The following is an 18,387-nucleotide window of genomic DNA, read 5'->3' on the forward strand; positions in this document are numbered from 1 at the left end:
TGTCCAGGAGAGGAAAAACAGGGAGGTATTGCACCTGCACCCCTCCCCGGGCCATTATGGAGCCATTATCTCAGGTATATAAAAGATATGAAGGGATGAAGAAAAGGTAAAGAGGCAAGGATAATGGCACAGCTTTTACAATCCCCAATGGAAAAAAGTGCAGGGAGCCCCAGGACCAAAGGGAAGGGGACGGTCACCACGACAGAAATTGGGAAGAAATCAGTGTGCCATTTGTAAAAAAGAACATTAGTAACGGATTGTTAAGGGTGTCAGGATGTGCTACTGTACGGGGGGCTCACCACACTGGCGCCATTGCTGAACCAAGAGGTGTTTTCTAGTAGACACAGGAACTCCTCTGACTGATTTGAATTTTATTGGAAAGGGGGAACAACTGTTCAAATGTTCTTTTGATAAGTGGGAAAGATGAGCCAGGTGCATTTTATTCAACCACTAATGGGGAATGTGTGTGTGGATGTGAATTACCACTTGTATGATCTTCGTAGCTGCCTTTGCCCATTCCCTTCAAACACATTGTTCAGGGTTGGGAGAGGCCAGGAAGAATGAGACATGAACAGTAAGTTGGCTTGTGTCCACTGAGTTGTTTTTATACCTTTTCTCTGTGTAACAATATTCATCACTTTTGTTTTTTTTTAACCCAGTTTAAGTTGCTGGCCAATAGAAAAATAAAGCTTAAGACTCTGTACTGACTGTGTGTGGCACAACTGAAGGGCTACCATGAGCCAGGTGAGTTCTCTGCCTTGCTCAGATCCTGCTGCTGAGGAGCCAACTCCTGGAGAAGAAGATGAATAGAGGGAGCAGCAGGGAAGGAAGGTGCCCCTGCCAGCCTGGTTATGATGAGCTGATGTGGGGTGCTGCAGGCTGCTCCCCCCTGAGAGTTGAGGGTGCAGAACCTCAGGGGTGTTGAGGTCACAGGGGTTACTTGAGGCCATTTGGGGTTACTTGAGGTCATTGGAATCCCTGGTGGGGGTTAATCAAAGTAATTTTGGGTTAATTGAGGTCATTGAGTCTCTGGTAGGAGATACTTTAGAGCATTTGGGTTTACCTGAGCTCATTGGAGTCCCTGGTAGGGGTTACCTGAGGTCATTTGGGGTTACTTGAGGTCATCAACTGCCTGTTAAGGTTACTTGAGGTCATTCAGGGCCTGTTAGGGGTTACTTGAAGTCATAGGGGTTACTTGAGATCATTGAGCCCCTGAGAGAGGTTACTTAAGGTCATCTGGGGTTACTTGAGGTCATTCGAGTTGAACAGGAAGCCCAGTTAGCAGAGAGATGCTGCTTTTGGACTTTACTGTCCATAACCTCCAGCCAGGCCTGCAGAGACAGCAGCCAGGACAGCTGGACATGGGTGCACCCATCACACTCTGGTCAAGGTCTGTACAGCCCCAGAGACTTGGACTTCTCAGCTGGAAGGAAAGGATGGGAGACCTGGGCTGTCAGCAGCCACAGACAAGGACCTCTGGACCCATAGGCACTGTCCTTATCTGCTTTATTCTCTCCATTTACTTGCCACAGCTGGTGCAGGGATCAGAGGTGGAAAAGTCAGGAGGGGGTGTTTCAAATGTTCGAGGTTGTTAAAAGGGGCTGAGTTTATAATTAGGGTTTGTAAAGACAGATTGAGAAAAAAGAAGAGGAGGGATTGAGAGGAAAACTCGTGTCTTTACAAACAATCAGGTGGGTGGAGGTGTGGGTGTGTAGGCTCCTGGCACAGACACGGGTCTGCACAGCCCGAGTTTCTGAGCTTTGGGGTGCAAGAGTGGGTTCGAGGGGGGAATATGTGGTGGGGAGTTTGGGAAGGCGGTACCTTCCTACTGCCTCGGCCAATGGGGAAAGGAAGAGGGAAATGCATGGCCGGGAGTTTTGGATAAAAGGAGGGTGCCCGCTTTGGAACCTTGAGAGTGGAAACTCTGCAGGTGTGTGCCCTGATGGATTCTCTCCCTTTATTTGAATAAAGTTGCAGGACTCCTCTGTCTCTTCTTTGGACACAAAGGTCTGGCATGTGTGGATTTTCCTGACACCAGGAAGCAAGAAATTATTTCCCAAGAAATACCATTCATCCCCTTCAGGTAATTCCCCTTTTGCTACCCACCAATTCCTCCCATTGTATTCTGGGAAATTCCCCCTATCGGAAATATCATGTAATTTCTTCGAAAATGCCACTTCTGCTTTTCAGGAATTTCCCATGTATTTGAGGCAGTTTCCTCCTTGTTTTCATGGAATTTTCCTCCTTTTATTTCTAGGGTATCCCCCCTATAGCCTTGTAGGAAATTCCTCCATTGCTTTCTAGAAATTCCCTGAATACTCCCTCTTTTGTTTTCAAGGACTTGCTCCTAGTTCTCACATGGAAATTCCTATATTGCCTTACAGAAAATTTCCCCTTTGTTATTCATGATATTTAGCTTTCTAGGATGGTTTCCTTTTGTGTTCCAGGAATTCCCCTCTCAGTTGCCAGGATTCTTCCTTTTGGTTTGCAGGAATTTCCCCCCAGGTTTTTTAGAAAATTACATCCTTCTGTTCCACGAAATTTCGAAATTTCGCAAGCCAAAGCTCACCCAGGACAGGGGCATTTGGCAGATCCAGCAAAATGTATTTAGGGGCAGTGAACACCATGAAACCCAAAGAGGAGCCAGGAGAGCCAGGTCAGGGTGGGAGCAAGGGACAAGGCTCACATGGACAAGACTGGAAAGGGCCCAGGAGCGGATGGAGGATCCTCTGCCAGAGGAACAGGTGGGAAGAACAAGGAGTGGTGCTGGCTTCTGGCTCCTGCCCCAGGGACAAGCAGCACCTGCAGGGAGGGGAGGGCGCAGAGGTGTGTTTATTTACTTTTGTTCCTCAATGCTGCAATCAATGCGGAGCAGTTTCAGTTAATAGATGATTAATTAAATCGATGGGAATTCTCCCATTTTAAACTTTTTCTTTTTGCCAGCAGGATCCTGTCTGGCTGGAGAGGAGGGTACCTGTCCTGCATAGCTACAGATGCTGCCCCCTGCCACCTCCCCAGGTCCTGCTGGCTCAGGGACATGTCCAGGAAGCTAAAAATCAGCCTCCTTTAGATCACCAGCTCCTGCACAGTGGGAAAAGAGCTGAAGATTTCAGGAGGAAGAGTCTGTTTTACAAAGAAGTTTTTAAAAACATCCCAAAGGACAAGGAGAGCTTTCCCTGAACCTCAGCCCTTCACTACATGAAATTTTCCTCCAAACTTAACCCTACCAAACAAACCTGCACCCCATGCACATCCCTGCAGCCACCAGTCACCCAGTTTCAGGGGACAACCCTTGCAGGAAGAAGGGCAAGCTGAAACTCCACAAGTTTTATCAGCAAGGTCTCTTTCGTGGACCCTTCCTGTAAATCAAAAAGCAGCAAGGAATGGGGCATCTTAAAGAAAAAAATAAAATAAACCTTTCTCTTTTAATCCACCCAAGGGAAATCCAGAGCAAGAGCAGCATCACAGCACGACACAGAGCACAGACATCTATCATTGCCTTTGCACAGATTCCTTCCCAGATACACGAAGAAGTCATTAAGAAAAAAGAAAAAAAAAAGAAAATTATTCACATATGCAAAGTGACAAGTAACAAATCAGCCACAGAACAACTTTTTCAAAGAGAAAAAGGATTCATCAAGGAAGAAGGCCCTCAACATACAGGTTTCACAAAAACCTAACTCAAGAATGGTGAAACAAAGGTGGTTAAACATTAAAAACAAGGATATTTAAAAAAATAATTTAAATACACATTTAAAACACAAACACCAAGCAGGCGCCTGGAGAATAAAGCAAAAAGTAGGAATGAAAAGTGAATTCAACCAGTTTAATTTCAACACCAAAGTTGGGTGGATTGCACCAAATGGAATAAATAACGGAGAAGATCACACTGGGTTGGTAGATCTCACATTTAAGATCATTTAAACTAGAATTAATTACACAGCCCAAGAGAGTACTGAATAAGGAATTCATCTGACACGTGATATTAGCTGGGGCAGTGTCCCTTTGGCAGAGCAGGTTGTAGGTGTGGATTTGCCACCCGCCACCAATCCCCACCTCAGGAGCAAACAGGATGTTCTTGTGATGCAGAGGACTCACTCCCTCAAGTGATGGACACACAAACAGCTCCTTGCTCAGAGAATGAGAACCTTCTGCCTCTTCCACACCCAAGGCAAACATCAGAACACAACCAGACCTTGTGTTCTCACCTGGCAGGGTGAGCCCACAGGGGCAGCTTTCCTACTGCAGCTCCACGAGGTTGGGCAGCGCCAGAACTGGAGCCAGTGCCTCCTTCTGCACACCTGAAGTCAGGCTGGGAGAAAATCACATCAGCTGGTCTACACCTGCAGCCACAGCTTTATCACCCTAGGGATGGGCAGGCTGAAGGAATGTAAGTGGCTTCTTGATTGGTTTTCCCTCCCCACAACCCCGAATTAAAAACAAAACAAAACAAAACCAAAACACAACCCAAACAAAAGAAAGAACCAAAACAGAACTAAAGAAAATCCCCACAAAACAAAACACCAAAACAAAAAAACCAAAAAACAAACCCACCCCCCCCCCCCCAAACAAACAAAACAACAACAAAAAAAAAGCCCCAAAAAACCATCCCAAAACAAAAATAACTTGATCCCAAGTTCCTCTCTCTTCCATGCCTGTAACCAAGCAGGGAAGCACCTTTGGACATTCATGTGATCCCACAGACATGTTCCCTACAGAGCAGACACCTTATTTCTGCACCTCACCAAGATGTGCCTGTGACACCTAGTTAGGAGGGACATCCCTTTGCTTTAAAACAAAAATAATTACAAAATCAATAGGAACAATCAGAATTCATTTAAGTCCAACTAGTTTTTAAAAAGGGAAAAGGGAGGACTGAAGGTTTCCAGGCCAAGGAACTTGCCAGATCCAGCATCCCCCCCACCCCTGCTTCCAGCAGCAACAAGATAAGCCCCCTTTGTGCAACATTCACTCTTGACTCTGAGGTCAGCAGACCAAGGAGGTGCTGAGGGGACACAGCTGCCCCTCCACTCCTCCTTGGACAGCTGGCAGCTCCAGGAAGAAAGAGAAACTGAGGTGGATGAGGGTTGAAGTTATTTCTTTCCCATCTTTCCTCCTCCCCAAGCCTGAGAGGAGACTTCTGGGTCTGCAAGCTCAGTCTGTGCTTAAGTGTCCTTAAGAATGACAGAATTTAAAACCAAAAACCGGGAAATTAAAAAGAGAGAGAGAGAGAGAGAGAGATGCATAATTAAGTATTGTCCATGGAAGGAGCGGGAGGGGGCAGGTCCCAGACGGCAGCAGAGGAGGGACTCTCTCCCTCCCCACGTCTGGGCACCGGGTCCCTTCGCGTCCCTGCGCGAACCCTTTGTGCTGTTGCTGTGACATCAACCGACACGGATGGTGAACACGGGGATGGATCCAGCGCTGCGGAGGGCAGGAGGGCAGGGCAGCCAGGCCAGGGCTAGGCCTGGCGCTTGGGGAGCATGTCCAGCAGGAACTCCGCGATGCCCACGAAGTAGACGACTTGTGCGATGCCGAACAGAGGGGCGATGACCAGGGCTCGGCAGTAGGCCCCCTTGAAGAAAGCCGTGGGTCCTTCCTTCTGCCAGATCTTCCTGGGGAGAAATGGCACAGACACTGGGTAAGTGTCCATCCCACCCCTCCACCGAGCCAGGAGAGCCCCTGGCCACGCCCTGGCTTTCTGCCTCCCTCCAGAGACTAAACACAGGCAAGTGCTGTTGCCTGGCACAGCCTCCACAGCAAACAACCCAGCACTGCCCAAGTGCTCTGCAAGTGGCCACACGGAAACATGCCCCATCCCACCCCAGGAGAGGCTGCCTGTGTCTGCAAGTACAGCTAAGACAACCCCATGCTTGCATCAAGAGGTGCCCCTGCTCAAAAGCTCCACCCTCAGCATGGGACAGAGCCAGATGGCAACAGATTCTGGCTACCACAGAAATACAAAAGTAGAAGTCCCTCTGTGTTTTGAAGAAGCCAGACCATAGTTTAGCAAAGGATCAGAGGATAATGCAGCTGGGGACAGCCTACTCTGGCACTGTTCCTGCAGACATTGTGCAGAGCAGTCCCAGGAGGGATATCAGACTCAATACTGTAGTATTTTCCAACAGTGGGGCCTTGGGGGAGACTACCACAGCATTTGCAGAAAAAAAATCTCAGTGTTATGACTACTGGGGTTTGGACAGAAATATTTAAATATAAATGCAATGTTTTTCTTGCTCAATATATGAAGAAGTTCTCTTTTATAAAACTATATATATATATATATATATGCTCAGATATCTATATGTATCTCCAGGTAGACAGATAGATTGATAAAAGCATAGGTTCAGAGGGAACATGAAGCACAGCTGCTGGTTGGATCCAGAAGCTGCACTGCCTGCCTGGCAGCAGGCAGCAGCAGCTGGCAAACACCTGATGAGGTCCCTCTGTCATGAGGAGTCTTACTTGGTGCAGTCCAGGATCCCCGAGTAGGTGTCCTCATTCACTCCTCTCTGCAAAGACTGCAGCCGTGTTTTGATCACTGGGGAGGGAAAGAGGGGAGACATTGAGGGTGAGGTGAGCTCTGGGGGCATAGCAGGCAAGAGCCACCCTGAGAGTAATGTCTTTGAAATGGTCAAAACAGAATTACCAAGAACACAGACCATTTTCATATATTTATCAGGGGAAACAAACCCATTCCTTTACAAATGGGTAGAAGAAACACAAAGCCAGCCAAAACCCAATCCCTCCCTCCCTCCCTGTGATCGAGGTTTCAAAAGCTGACTTGAGCTTTAGACTTTCCAAATTCAGATATCTCCCTGCAAAGTGGGAACTTATTTTCAGATGCTCATCTCTTGCAGGAAGATGTATCTAAAATACATAATTCTGCTCCTACATTTCTTTACACCTCGGAGCATGTGCAGTGCTGGGGAGAGAGCAGTTACTTTCTGGTGTTTTTCACAGGTGAGAAACCAAGGTGTTATTTAAAGCAGATGCTGTGCATCAGGAGAAAAGGCCACAGATCTGAGGCTTCCCCTGTTTGTCTCAGACCATATAGTTGTAAGTGGTCTGCATATTACCATTCCACATGGAAATGTGCTTTTCCTGCCAAGAATAACCAAAATGAATGACATCCTCTTCCTGACATACCTAATAAGTACTGCAAAACTCTGTGTAAGCTGTGGCCAAAGCTGTAGCTCAGCTGAACTCACACCATCAGAGCTGGAGGCAGCAGAGCTGTCCCTTTCTGTGTGCTCATGCTGCAAAAAGGATGGTACAGTCACTCTCCCTCTCACCTGGCTCAGCCTGGGCCTCTGACTCCTGTCACTTGGCACCAGGCCACCATCACAGGCTACTCAGGACTCACCATCACAAGGATTGACAGCCACTGCAGCCGTGCTGCCAGCCACACATCCAGAGAGGAAGGACACGTAGAACGGAGCCTTGACATTGGGGTCTTTCTGGCCCAGCTTGTTCAGGTTTGCAAACAGTGGGAAGTAAACAATGGAGAATGGGACATCCCTGCAGTCAGGCGGGAAAAAAAGGAAGAAAGAAGAAGGATGAGCAAAGTCAGCATGGAACACCAACAAACTGAGCAAAGAAGAGCTGCAAGCATCACATGCTGGCAGCACAGCCATGAGTGCAAAGCAGATATCCTGGCTCTGTGATTGCAATGCAGACAGGAGCTGAAACTCAGTGGGGCTAAAGTGACTGCACAAAGGACAACAGGCCTGTGGGAGGCATGCAGCCCTGAAGGATCAATGGGCTCTCCGTTTTTTTCAACACTCAAACCAAAGACACCAGCAAATTCAGAGGTCAATTGTTTTAACCACTTCTGTTAATTAAGAGAGGTTCCATCCTGTCCACCATCCCCCCTGAGTGCTGCTTTAGTTCTACCTTTGTTAAAGCTAGAGGAGACTCACACTGTGAAAGCTCAGGCAAAGAGTGTCAGAGCAGGCACTGGTCCTTGCATCCAACACGCTCTTATGGGCCAGCTCCCATTGCACACTCTGGGGTCTCAGGCTGACAGTTTTATTTTGCCAGCTCACAAGGACTTCTGTACAGTGTGAAAATACAGACCACGGGGCAGACAAAAACCTTTCACAGAAAGCAGCAGAATTACATCTTCCAGGAACAAAAAGATACCCTCCCTCACTTCTCTGACCTTCCCTTCTTTAATGTACAAAACCTGTGCACGGAAACAGAACTAAACCCAGCCCATACCCGCTGAAGCCAACACCTCCTTTACAGGCTCATCCCTGGGACGGGTGGTGCCTGAGGTCCAAGACTGGGAAGGCCAGTGCCCTGTGCTCAAGCCCAGGCCATCCTACCTTAGCAGCGTGGCTCCCAGGCCCTTGTAGAGTCCGGCGATGCCTTTGCTCCGCAGCAGCTCCCGGGTTATCTGGGTGGCCGTGGGGCGCCGTTCCGCCGCCGGCTCGGGGGAGGAGGAGGAGATCTGGGCCTGCGCCGCCATCAGCTTCCTCTGTGCCTCTGGGGAGCAGAGCACCAGTGCTAGTCTGCAGCATGCCCTGAGCAGCCTCCCACTGCCCCAGGGCCGGTCTGCAGTGTGCCCTGAGCAGCCTCCCACTGCCCCAGGGCGGGTCTGCAGTGTGCCCTGAGCAGCCTCCCACTGCCCCAGGGCCGGTCTGCAGTGTGCCCTGAGCAGCCTCCCACTGCCCCAGGGCCGGTCTGCAGTGTGCCCTGAGCAGCCTCTTGCTGCCCGGAAGCGACCACAGGCACATCTCAACACAGGTGCACAGGGGCAACACAACATGCACACGAAGGCCAGGCAGGTGCCCTGCAAGCTTTCCCCCCACTCTGCCCATCTCCCTCAGCCTGCCCCAGTCTCTGACAGTGCTGCCACACCACAATGCTGTTGGCTGTCTCTCCCACCAGCTGGTTTGCCCAAGCAGGAACATCCTGTCATGCTCCATCTCTGCAGTGCAGAGAATAGGAGCTGCTGTGAGGGGACAGTCCCTGCTTCCAGGCATGTCCCTGAGCTGCTGGTGTAACAAACAAGATGTTCAAACGAGATAGCTTCCCAAGTTCTGTTCTTTGCCTCCCTCCCCTGAAAGCAATCATTAACCTGGGGAGTTTCTCAGTCACATTTATAAGCACATCCTGGTTTCACTTTTCCAACTGATGCACTTCCGCCCTTTGGCCAGAAGATGGAGAGCACTTCAATCTGTAAGTAATCCCTGGCACATCACAGCTCTCCTGCCGCACAGAGAACAGGCTGTTCACAGCATCGAAAACCTCTCCTGAACCCTCACGGCCTAAATCCTTCCAACATTTTAAAATAATACACACAAAGAGGATAAGGTCTGCAGTAAAACCAGTGAAGAGAGAAAAGAAAAAGTAAATCCGTGATTATTCAGGAATGCCACATCAAATGAGAGATTAAAGGGCAAATTGGCCCATTTTCCAGGAAGAGCCATAAACATGGTATCTAACAGTGTCATGCAGGGCTCCTGGGAAGCGAGGCCATAGCCCAGACTGACCTCTGGAAGACACTAAGGAAAGAGCAAGCAGCTCTTTCCCCCAGAGGCTCCATGCCAGACTCTGGTTTCTGTTCCCACCAGAAACACTCCACAGTGTTTCAGCCAAAAGGCTCACACTCCCTCCTGTCTCTGCCTGCCAGCTCACACCCACAGTCCCAAGAGCCTGATCCCAAACCTCGTTCAAATCCAGTGCACTGGGAGAATTTTATTTACTGTTTCAACCAAGAGAAGTGCTGTTTTTGTCAGAGAGAAAAAAAGAGTACAAGGGGAGATAAGTCATTTGGAAATAACCCATTCCCTTGGGAAGCAGTTAGGGAGGTGCTACAGGGGGTTAGAAGAGAGAAAAAATAGACATCAGAAAACAGGGAGATGGAGGAAGCAGCACAGGAAAGGCACTGCAGGATGCTAATCCCTTCTTGGGTGCACAGGATCTACCAAGTTTGAATCACTCATAAGCTGACCACCTAGTCATCTCTACTGTCTCTCCATCCACCAACAGCATTTGCTGTTTTGCCTGCCAAGCCTATTGCTTTGAGCAAAAAACCCACCACCTTTTGTAACTGCAAGGGCCTCTGCAAAGCCAGCTGAGCAAAGTGTGGGGGGAAGTAAGCTGGGAAGAGGAGGAGAAACTTGTGCTACATCTGTGGTATCTCTGACGTGGGAGAGCAGGGGGAGGGAAAAGGGTTTTCTCTACTCATCCTCTCAGCTCTGCCTTAAAAGCCCAGTCCCAGCTCCTTCCCCTCTCCCGGCTCAGGGCACAAGAAAGAAAAGTGCACGTACCAATGCGTCCTGCATCCTGCAGCTGGATTTTGAGCATCTCCATGGGAGTGGTGACAATCACCTGGCAGGTGCCCGCGCCACAGCCTGCCAGCATCTCCTTCAGCAGCGTCAGCTTTTTCCTGCCCAAGGAAAAGAGAGAGAGAGTCCATCAGAGGAGGTGGCCTGGAATAGCTGGGTACAAGGCTTGGGGCACATCTCTGACCCTGGGGGTTACAGGAAAGGCAGCCAAGGGGGCAGCAAAGCCTGCTAGGCCTGACAGTTCAGCACAGCCCAGGCCTGGCATCTCTGCCAGCACCACCGGACCTGGAGAACAGGCTCATTTTTGTCCCCAGAAACAGAACATTCAGAAAAGCCACAAGCCCCATCAGAACAGCCCCAGACTGGAGCACACAGCCCCCTCCATCCCACAGCTAGAGCACTGCAGCTCTCTTCCAGCCTGATGGTGGCCCTGGTCAGGGCACAGCTTTCAGAAAGGGTATCACTTCAGAGAGCACCAGAGGACCTGAGCATTATGGGGGATAAGCAGCTTTCCTCCTGCCAGTTTAGTCCTTTAAAAATTGTCAACAAACACAGACCACAGGACACAGAGCAAGGAGGGAAAGTATTCCACTTGCTGCTTTGGAGTTCTCTGAGAAAAGCAAAGTAAATAAACAGTGAATATGAATCAGGGTGGTAGTTCCTCTGTGGTTAGGAGCTGCTTCATCTTACCAGGTTATCCAAACCTGAACAGCCTTTGCACTAAACTGGTCCTCCCTGAGAGACAAGGGATAGGATGGATCTCCAGCAATGAAGATTTGTGCATTTTCTGCACTACAGAGCAGCGACTCTCAGCAACATGTTCTCACCCAGCAAAATGCAGCATTTCATTGTTCCCTCCATTCCAAAGCTATGAAAAAGTCCAGCTAAAACTAAAAAGAAGAACTCAGGATGCAAAACCTTATAAAGTTTCAGTTTTCAGAAAGTGATGTGCTTTTGCCTTGCAAAAAAACCGTCATGCCTTGGCACCAGAAAACACTGAGTTGATTAAAAAGTACATTTGACCTACTCTTTTCTAAAAGGTTTTAAAAAAGAAGCATGTATAAATCACACAGCCAGAGAGATACAGCCTCCTCTTTTTTTCTGTTTTAAATGCAAGTACTATTTTTACCTCCCCCAGCCCTGCTCTACAGCAATACCTCATCTTAACCTGCTCAAGGCACACCCCCACACTGTGGCAGAAGCAGTCTCACAGTGATATTCCCCACTCCCTTGCACAGCCCAGGCACACTGCCCTGCCAGGGGTTTCACAAGCACACACAGAGCACAGCTGTGGGCCAGTGGGCCAGCAAAGCAGTTACAATGCCAACCCTACAGGAAAGGGAGGGCAGATGCACTGTAATCCTGCTGGCCCATCACGTAAGCTGGGCCGATTCCTCCACCTCTCATCTTCTCCAGAGAGGATATGAGAGTAGGGGATTAGAGGCACAGAGCCACAACAGAGATTACCAGGGACTAAATATAGAGCTCTCCTATGAGGCTGAAAGAAGGAATATTTCAGTCTCCCCTTTCAAATTTCCCCATAGATGAGGAGCTGCAAAGAACAATCCCTCCCATGGAGTTACCCACACAGGTGCTGAAGTGTGCACAGCAAGCTTTCCTGGAGGTATGGGGGAACTAGGGTGTGCAGATCTAGAGGTTCCTAGTGCCACTGCCACCTGAAGGTGGCCAACTTGTGCCTTCTGGGTGGCCTGAATCACAGCACCAGTCTCTTGAGTGGCTCGTTGAGTTTCAGTCAGCAGCAAGGCTGCACATCCCTCAGCCTGGCTGTGGGAAAAAGCAAACCACCCAAAGGAGCTGCCTGCCAGAATCTCTCTGGCACAGCATAGCACCTCCCACTTTAGCAGGAGCCCTGGAGCATCCCTGGAGTACATGTCTTCTGGCTTTCACCCAGGGAGACTGCTTTGATAACCAGTTCAAAAGAGCAGGAAGATTTGGCCTACATATTCATCATAGACCACTATTCCAATCAACCAAAGTCAGCCTTGACTTGACTGAACTCCATGGAGCTGTGCCAGTATGACCCAAGGAAGGATTTACACATGTGGGTGTATTTTAGAGATGTCGAACAGGTACATCAAAAGCATCTAGAACAAGGGCTTTCAGCTTTTGGTTTGCACATCCCAGGAACTGGGGAGAGTCCAAGAATAAAAGTAGCTTAAGATAAGCAAATCTTTTGACAGAAGGTTTAAAAGTTGCCATACAGGGGTCAAACTGTCTTTGCAAAACCTCACAAGTCTGCACATTAAAGGAGTTTGAAAACTGTTCATCTCTAGACAACAAAGGGGTTTAAATATTTAAGGCACCACTGGCCTTACCCTCAGTGGTTTAAAAACTGGCACATCTCAACCAACTTCAAAAGCTGCAACACCAGCAAAGATCTGGTCCTACAAATGCAGAAACCATCTTTTATCACAGCAAGAGAGTGTTAAATATAACATATACATAATAGCCTCAAATTCTGCACTGGCAGAAATCAGTTGTTCAACATTTTTTACTGACATACTATTAATTTGTGACAAATCAAAAATGCCAAATGGGAAGGGGAGGCGATTCATGCTTGATTTAAATTAGAGTTTCAATCTAGAGCTGAAAAATAAAGTAAAAAAGCAGGAACTAGAGGTTTATGGAAGGCTTTTGGGGAGCAATCAGTTCAAAGTCAGGATCTCTGACAGCATTGGTATATTGATGTCATGTGGGAGCAGTGTAGGATTTGTTCAAGTTTCTGAAAAACCTTGGCCATGCAGGAATTTACTGTGTTTGAGCAGAGACCAGAACCAGCCATTCTGGAATCAGGATGACAACATTTCCAGAGGAAATGTCTGAGCTAAAGAAACAACCAGAGAAAGCAATCTGTTTCTATTTCCTCCCCAAGAGGCTAGTGTCCCCAGGTTGGACATCACCTTCCTCACTGATAAAATAACCTCTGCCTCTGTCTGTCAGCCCAAGAGGTTGTAGAAAACTCCCCAGGAATTTCAAAGCAGTCAGAGCCAGTTCCTTTCAAACAATTTAAATAGTGGGTCTTTGATATGGATTAGAAGACCAGCACACAGGAGTTGTCCTTCAAAGGAAGAGCACCCTGTCTGCCACAGTCACAGGGGGATGTGCACATAAACTGCCAGTCAGTCCCTTTAATCCAACCCCTGATTTTCCAAGGGGGAACAACAAGCTACTGCAACTGCACTTCAGAAAAGCTGGAACTATGATGCTGGAAATGTAAAAGCAATACCGTTCCCACTACAAGCTCCTTCTCACTTCTACTGCCAGCTCAAAAATGCCTCAGACAAGCCAAAAAAAGTACTGATGTGGAACAGATACATCTCAAAGTAACACTGCCAGATTAAATCTGGAAGTCATTATTCCAGGTATGTGCAGGGGCTCTGTGTTTTGTGTTTGGACTAAATCAAGAGGAGGCTGACTTTCTACCTGCATCATGTTTGCCCTGCCAGGAAATTCCAAGTGTTTTGTTCCAATGTGAACATTTGTGAAAGTGAACAATGGACAGGGTAACACGACTGAGCATGTTGAACACAGACACAACCCACATTTCATCCCAAGACATGTTCCTGGAATGATGACAAGGACAATGCTCCTCCCATGGGTGCATTCTGTGATTAAACAGCACCTCTCTATCTCCCTCCAGATTAACAGTTGAAAGTGCATTTACTTTTTGGCTGAATATTGATGTCAACAGCTTCAACCCACTGCAACTGCCTGGCCTCTGTGTGCTAAATGAAAGAGCTCTCCCCAAACAGCTGTTCCTGAATTGGCACAGTGACATTATCAGCTCCTGTCTCCTTCTCAAGGGGAAGGGAGAGATTTCCCCACTTCCAAGTCTCAGTGAGTTGGATGAGGGTTACCTACATTAAAGAAGTCTGAGTATCCAGTGGATAACTGCAGGAGAGGCTGCCTCAGCACACAAGTGCCAAAGAAAGACCAAGTACAGTGTGTGCAGGCTGATACAGCAGCTCAGCACCAGGACTAGCAGCAGCACTCCTTCTTCCTAAACTGAGAGACTCACTTGACAGCCTGACTAAGAGTATTCTGCAGCTCAAGGATCAACCAGGCCATGCAATTGAAACTTAAACTCATGCCACAGAAGAGATGGTCCAAGTATTTTAGTTCTGAAAGAAGAACAGATGAAGGAAAGAGCCCTGGGGAGATGCATCAGCTGAGAAGGCAATGGACAACAAGCTCCAGTCTCCACATCTGTGTAAGACTGAAGGAAGAGTACCTTGCTTGTCCCAGGATTACCAGTTGGCTATTTCTCTTCCCAGTGCAAAGATACAAGACAGCAGGAGGCAGAATGAAAGAAAATTGGCCAGCATCAGCAAAGGCAGAATTAAGTCAGTCATGCTGGTCTTCCTAGGAATCTGAGCTGCTAAGACAGCAGATTGCCAGCATTTGCTTCAGAACAGCAAACAAAATAAAGGTCAAGATTAAAGAGGACAGGATAAGTAAGGGAATAAGACCTTGAAGAAGAGTAGCAGGGAACTCATCCAGGGACACTGGAAAGTTTTTATGAGCAACAATTGCTTATGTAAGAAGGCATGAGACACTTTTTACTGCAGCCAAGGCAGAATATTTAACCAAGAACCTGAAAAATGAACAAAACCTGACAAACACATGCCCAACAAAACAGCTATCTGGCACTCCACACTTTGGAGATAAACATGAAACCTAGTAGGACACTTTAAAAGAACTGATTTTATGAAGTGTTTAACATCCAGATTCAAAGAGGATATAAAAAGCAGGCAATATTTAAGTCAATCAAAGAGGCCTCACACACTGAGCCCCCAATAATCAATGATGTACTTTAAATGCTGATGTACTATCAATCCAAATTGCCTTCTCAGCTTCATACCCAAGTGCTTCACTTAGCCCTGGTGACTTCCTCAGACCCTCTGTTCTGGACCATGAAGCTACTCCTGTTTTAACAGCAGCCATGAAACTGAGTCTCTCAACACATGCAGCTTTAAAAAGCCAGAGTTAAAAAAAATTCCATCTGTTTCCAGCAGCCTGAAGACTGGAAGTTTCCTCTCTCTCCATATTCTGCCTTCCTCAGCCTAGCAAAAACCCTTCCCCACAGAATGACACAGGAACAGAGACCTCCCCAGAGACTCTTCTGTGGGTCACCTTTTTCTCCTGGGAACTACTGAGGCTCTTAGGTCAAAATCATCACAGGAAGTCACTTGACCTTTATTGCCTTTTTCAATCATGGCCATGGGGTGTCCTTCAAGTTTTTCAGTATCTTGGTCTCCCTCCTCTCCTCCGTGGCATAGCAACCATGTTTTTAGCACTCACACAACTCAGTCAGGCCTCCCTCATTCCTAAATGACCAGGACAGCTTAGGAGGACCAGCTCAGTTTTGTTTCTTGAGAAAACAAAAAGCTGTAGCTGTAGGCTATCATAATGGCCTTGACATCAAAATAGAAACTGGCAAAGAAATAAAAACTGGCAAAGAAGCAGAAATTACGTCCCCCAGCCTGTAAGCACACATGCTCCCTGCACAAAAAGGAGGGAAAAAGCATGGTAGGGGCAGGAGTGCCTCCCTGAGTTAGTCTCAGGGTGAAGAGAGCTGCCAGAACATACACCTGCACACTCAGGGAGAGAGCTGCACCAGCAAGGGCCTAAGATCCCTTGTGAGGACCTGCTGCCCCAGTGCTTTACCTCCAGCAGTATCCAAGAGCAGAGTCAGGGAAAAGGGAGTCTAGCATAAGCCTGAAGTGATAACATCCCTAAAATACCCTTCCAGCAATTTGAGTCAGGAGCTTCCTACACCACAGGTGCTGTTTTCAGTCTGGCCTTTCAAAAATAGGCTTTATGCCACTTTTTTATCCTAGCAGTTTAAAAGCAATTTCAACATTAAGTTTTTCAAAAGATAAAAATAAATACATTAATGTACACTGAAGGCTGTTGTTTAACTTAAGGCTACTTTGCGTCATGCTGGATTTGCCAGCTCTCTGGTCCACATATGCCTCCTCCTCTTGCACATTGAGGCCTATTTTAATACCACATATTTTAATCAGCAAATACTGGTAGAACATGCACATTTTATCAGAAAAAGATAACTACTCATGCAATATATTTCAAGCAAGGCAAGTGCTACATGCTTAGCACAAAGGCATTCAGTGTAAACAGGTCTAGAGAACTTCTGCAGCTTTGAGTCAGAGCATCCTTTGGGATACTGACCTAAGGGTACATCATCTATTGAATATACACAGCAGACAGACTGGCTTGTGCAAAAAGGTCTTTGGTGGAGCTGAACCAAGATCTTGGTGATCTAGCCTTACACTGATCCTAACTCCCTCACTGTCCTCTGCCCAGTGTAACACTTCAACTGATGCAATTACATATCAAGAAATGAAACCACATTCATGTGCCAGGCAGCTCCAGGCTTCACTTTTCTAACCCTAAGCTATTTTGTTGTTCATAACTAGGCTTTGGCTGGAATTGTGAAATAGGTGGCCCAGCCTTGTGATGTGCTAGCAGATATTGCACCTTGTTGGGTCCTGGGTAGGAGAGGCCTTTAAATTCCAGCACTGCTAACCCTGCCCATCTTACTAAGGCAACTGGGGAGGATGAGACAGAAGCATCCCAAGGGAGAAAACTGCCAGATCCCACATTCATAGCCTATACCAACCACAGCAAACCTGCAAGGTATTTTTCTTCCCATCGTATTTTTGGGTGACATTTCTAGGTAGAAACACCTTAAATCATCTACCACAGCAGTATCAAGGTTCTGCCTCTCTGGCCAGCTCACACTGGCTACTTCAAGAGCACAGCTGACCAGACTTCACTCATCTAAGCTGCTCAGGTGGTTAAATGAGATGAGTGACTCTGACTCCATATGCTGCCTAGCTCTTGCCACCTAACTGTGGCCCAACCTCTCTTTTCTCTAAAGGAACTAAAAGTGCTCTGTGTTGAGACACAAAGACCTCCCACTACATAGGTGGCATCATGCTCCTGCTCTAGGTTTACTGTAGTGCCAAACCCATCAGTATGTAAGATTTAGGAGAACAGGGTGTCTAGCTCTTGGAAAAATTCTCTAGCTCCTTTATTCTGAATTAAGTGCAGCACATCATCTATGTCATGTGTGCACCAGCCAGTGACCCCAAAGTCAAACTGGAAAAGGTCTGAGTGAAAACCTCAGCTGCCCATGGAAACGGCTGCATCCCACTTACTCAAAGACCTGTTCACTGAGGCACACAGACATGCACACTTGTCCTCTGAGGAAGCCTTTACACCTCTCATGGTGCAGAACATCAACTGACAGGCATGTCCCCTTTTAATGGGTGAAACATCGCACAGTGATTGCTCTCCCAGAATGCCAAATATGTTCCAATGCTGATTTCTTCCATGGAACCATTCCCTTAGTGGCAGTACGAGGTGTGGCAGCTTAGCACCCTGTTGGGCCTGTACAAGCTACTAAGCCCCCGTTTTGTAGGTGGTGACAAAGAGCTGGGCTGCTGTTTACTGCAGTACCCCAAGGTGTGCTCGGCTGTCTGCTGCAGGGATGAGACACACTGCTTGGTAGAGGACATCATTACCTCCCACTGTCTCAGGAGAGCACAGAAGAGGGACTATTTGAAGACTTGAGTCAGAAAATCACGACGAGCTGTGAGCCGATGAGTCACACTGACATATGTTAGCTGCTACTTTAAAGGACTCCAGAACAAAAGAAAGAAAGAAAAAAAAAAAGGTACAGGAAAAAATGGACTCTCAATTTGTATCAGTCCATAATCTCCACTGAAGTTGCTGGGATGTTGATTTGCAGCAGCCAAGACTGACGTGATGTGTTTTGGGAAGTTGTTAAGCCCAGTAATTGTGCTGGAGCTTTGCATTTTCACTGAGGCCCCACTCCACAACTGTTGATGGGAATTGTTGGGATCATATCCCAAGCAGGCTGTCGTTCTAGCTACTGTCACTGAGGACTGGAGACAATGCCCTTGTCTGCCTCTGGGAAAAGGCCTCTCTCTGATGGGAGACACAAACATTTCCCATGCAATTTGGAAAACATCTTGGTGAAAGCAGCATTAAATATTCAGGATCCAGCTCCTCTCGAATGCTC

General features: G+C 47.5%; 1 protein-coding gene across 5 annotated transcripts in view; it reads right to left on the minus strand.

Annotated features, from left to right (window-relative positions):
- Window positions 1-3,406: 3,406 nt before the first annotated feature.
- Window positions 3,407-18,387, minus strand: part of SLC25A22 (solute carrier family 25 member 22) — a 52,432-nt gene continuing 37,451 nt past the window's right edge. For all 5 annotated transcript variants that reach the window (XM_083863232.1, XM_083863230.1, XM_083863231.1 and 2 more), the window contains exons 6-10: window positions 10,281-10,399; window positions 8,331-8,490; window positions 7,367-7,521; window positions 6,466-6,541; window positions 3,407-5,615 (exon numbers count right to left, since the gene is read on the minus strand). In XM_083863232.1, coding sequence (XP_083719358.1) covers window positions 5,462-5,615; window positions 6,466-6,541; window positions 7,367-7,521; window positions 8,331-8,490; window positions 10,281-10,399 — 664 coding nt within the window. In that variant the 3' untranslated portion in view covers window positions 3,407-5,461. The remainder of the gene's footprint in view (window positions 5,616-6,465; window positions 6,542-7,366; window positions 7,522-8,330; window positions 8,491-10,280; window positions 10,400-18,387) is intronic.

This window comes from Zosterops lateralis (assembly GCF_965231275.1).
Source record: "Zosterops lateralis genome assembly, chromosome: 6".
Lineage (NCBI taxonomy): Eukaryota > Metazoa > Chordata > Aves > Passeriformes > Zosteropidae > Zosterops > Zosterops lateralis.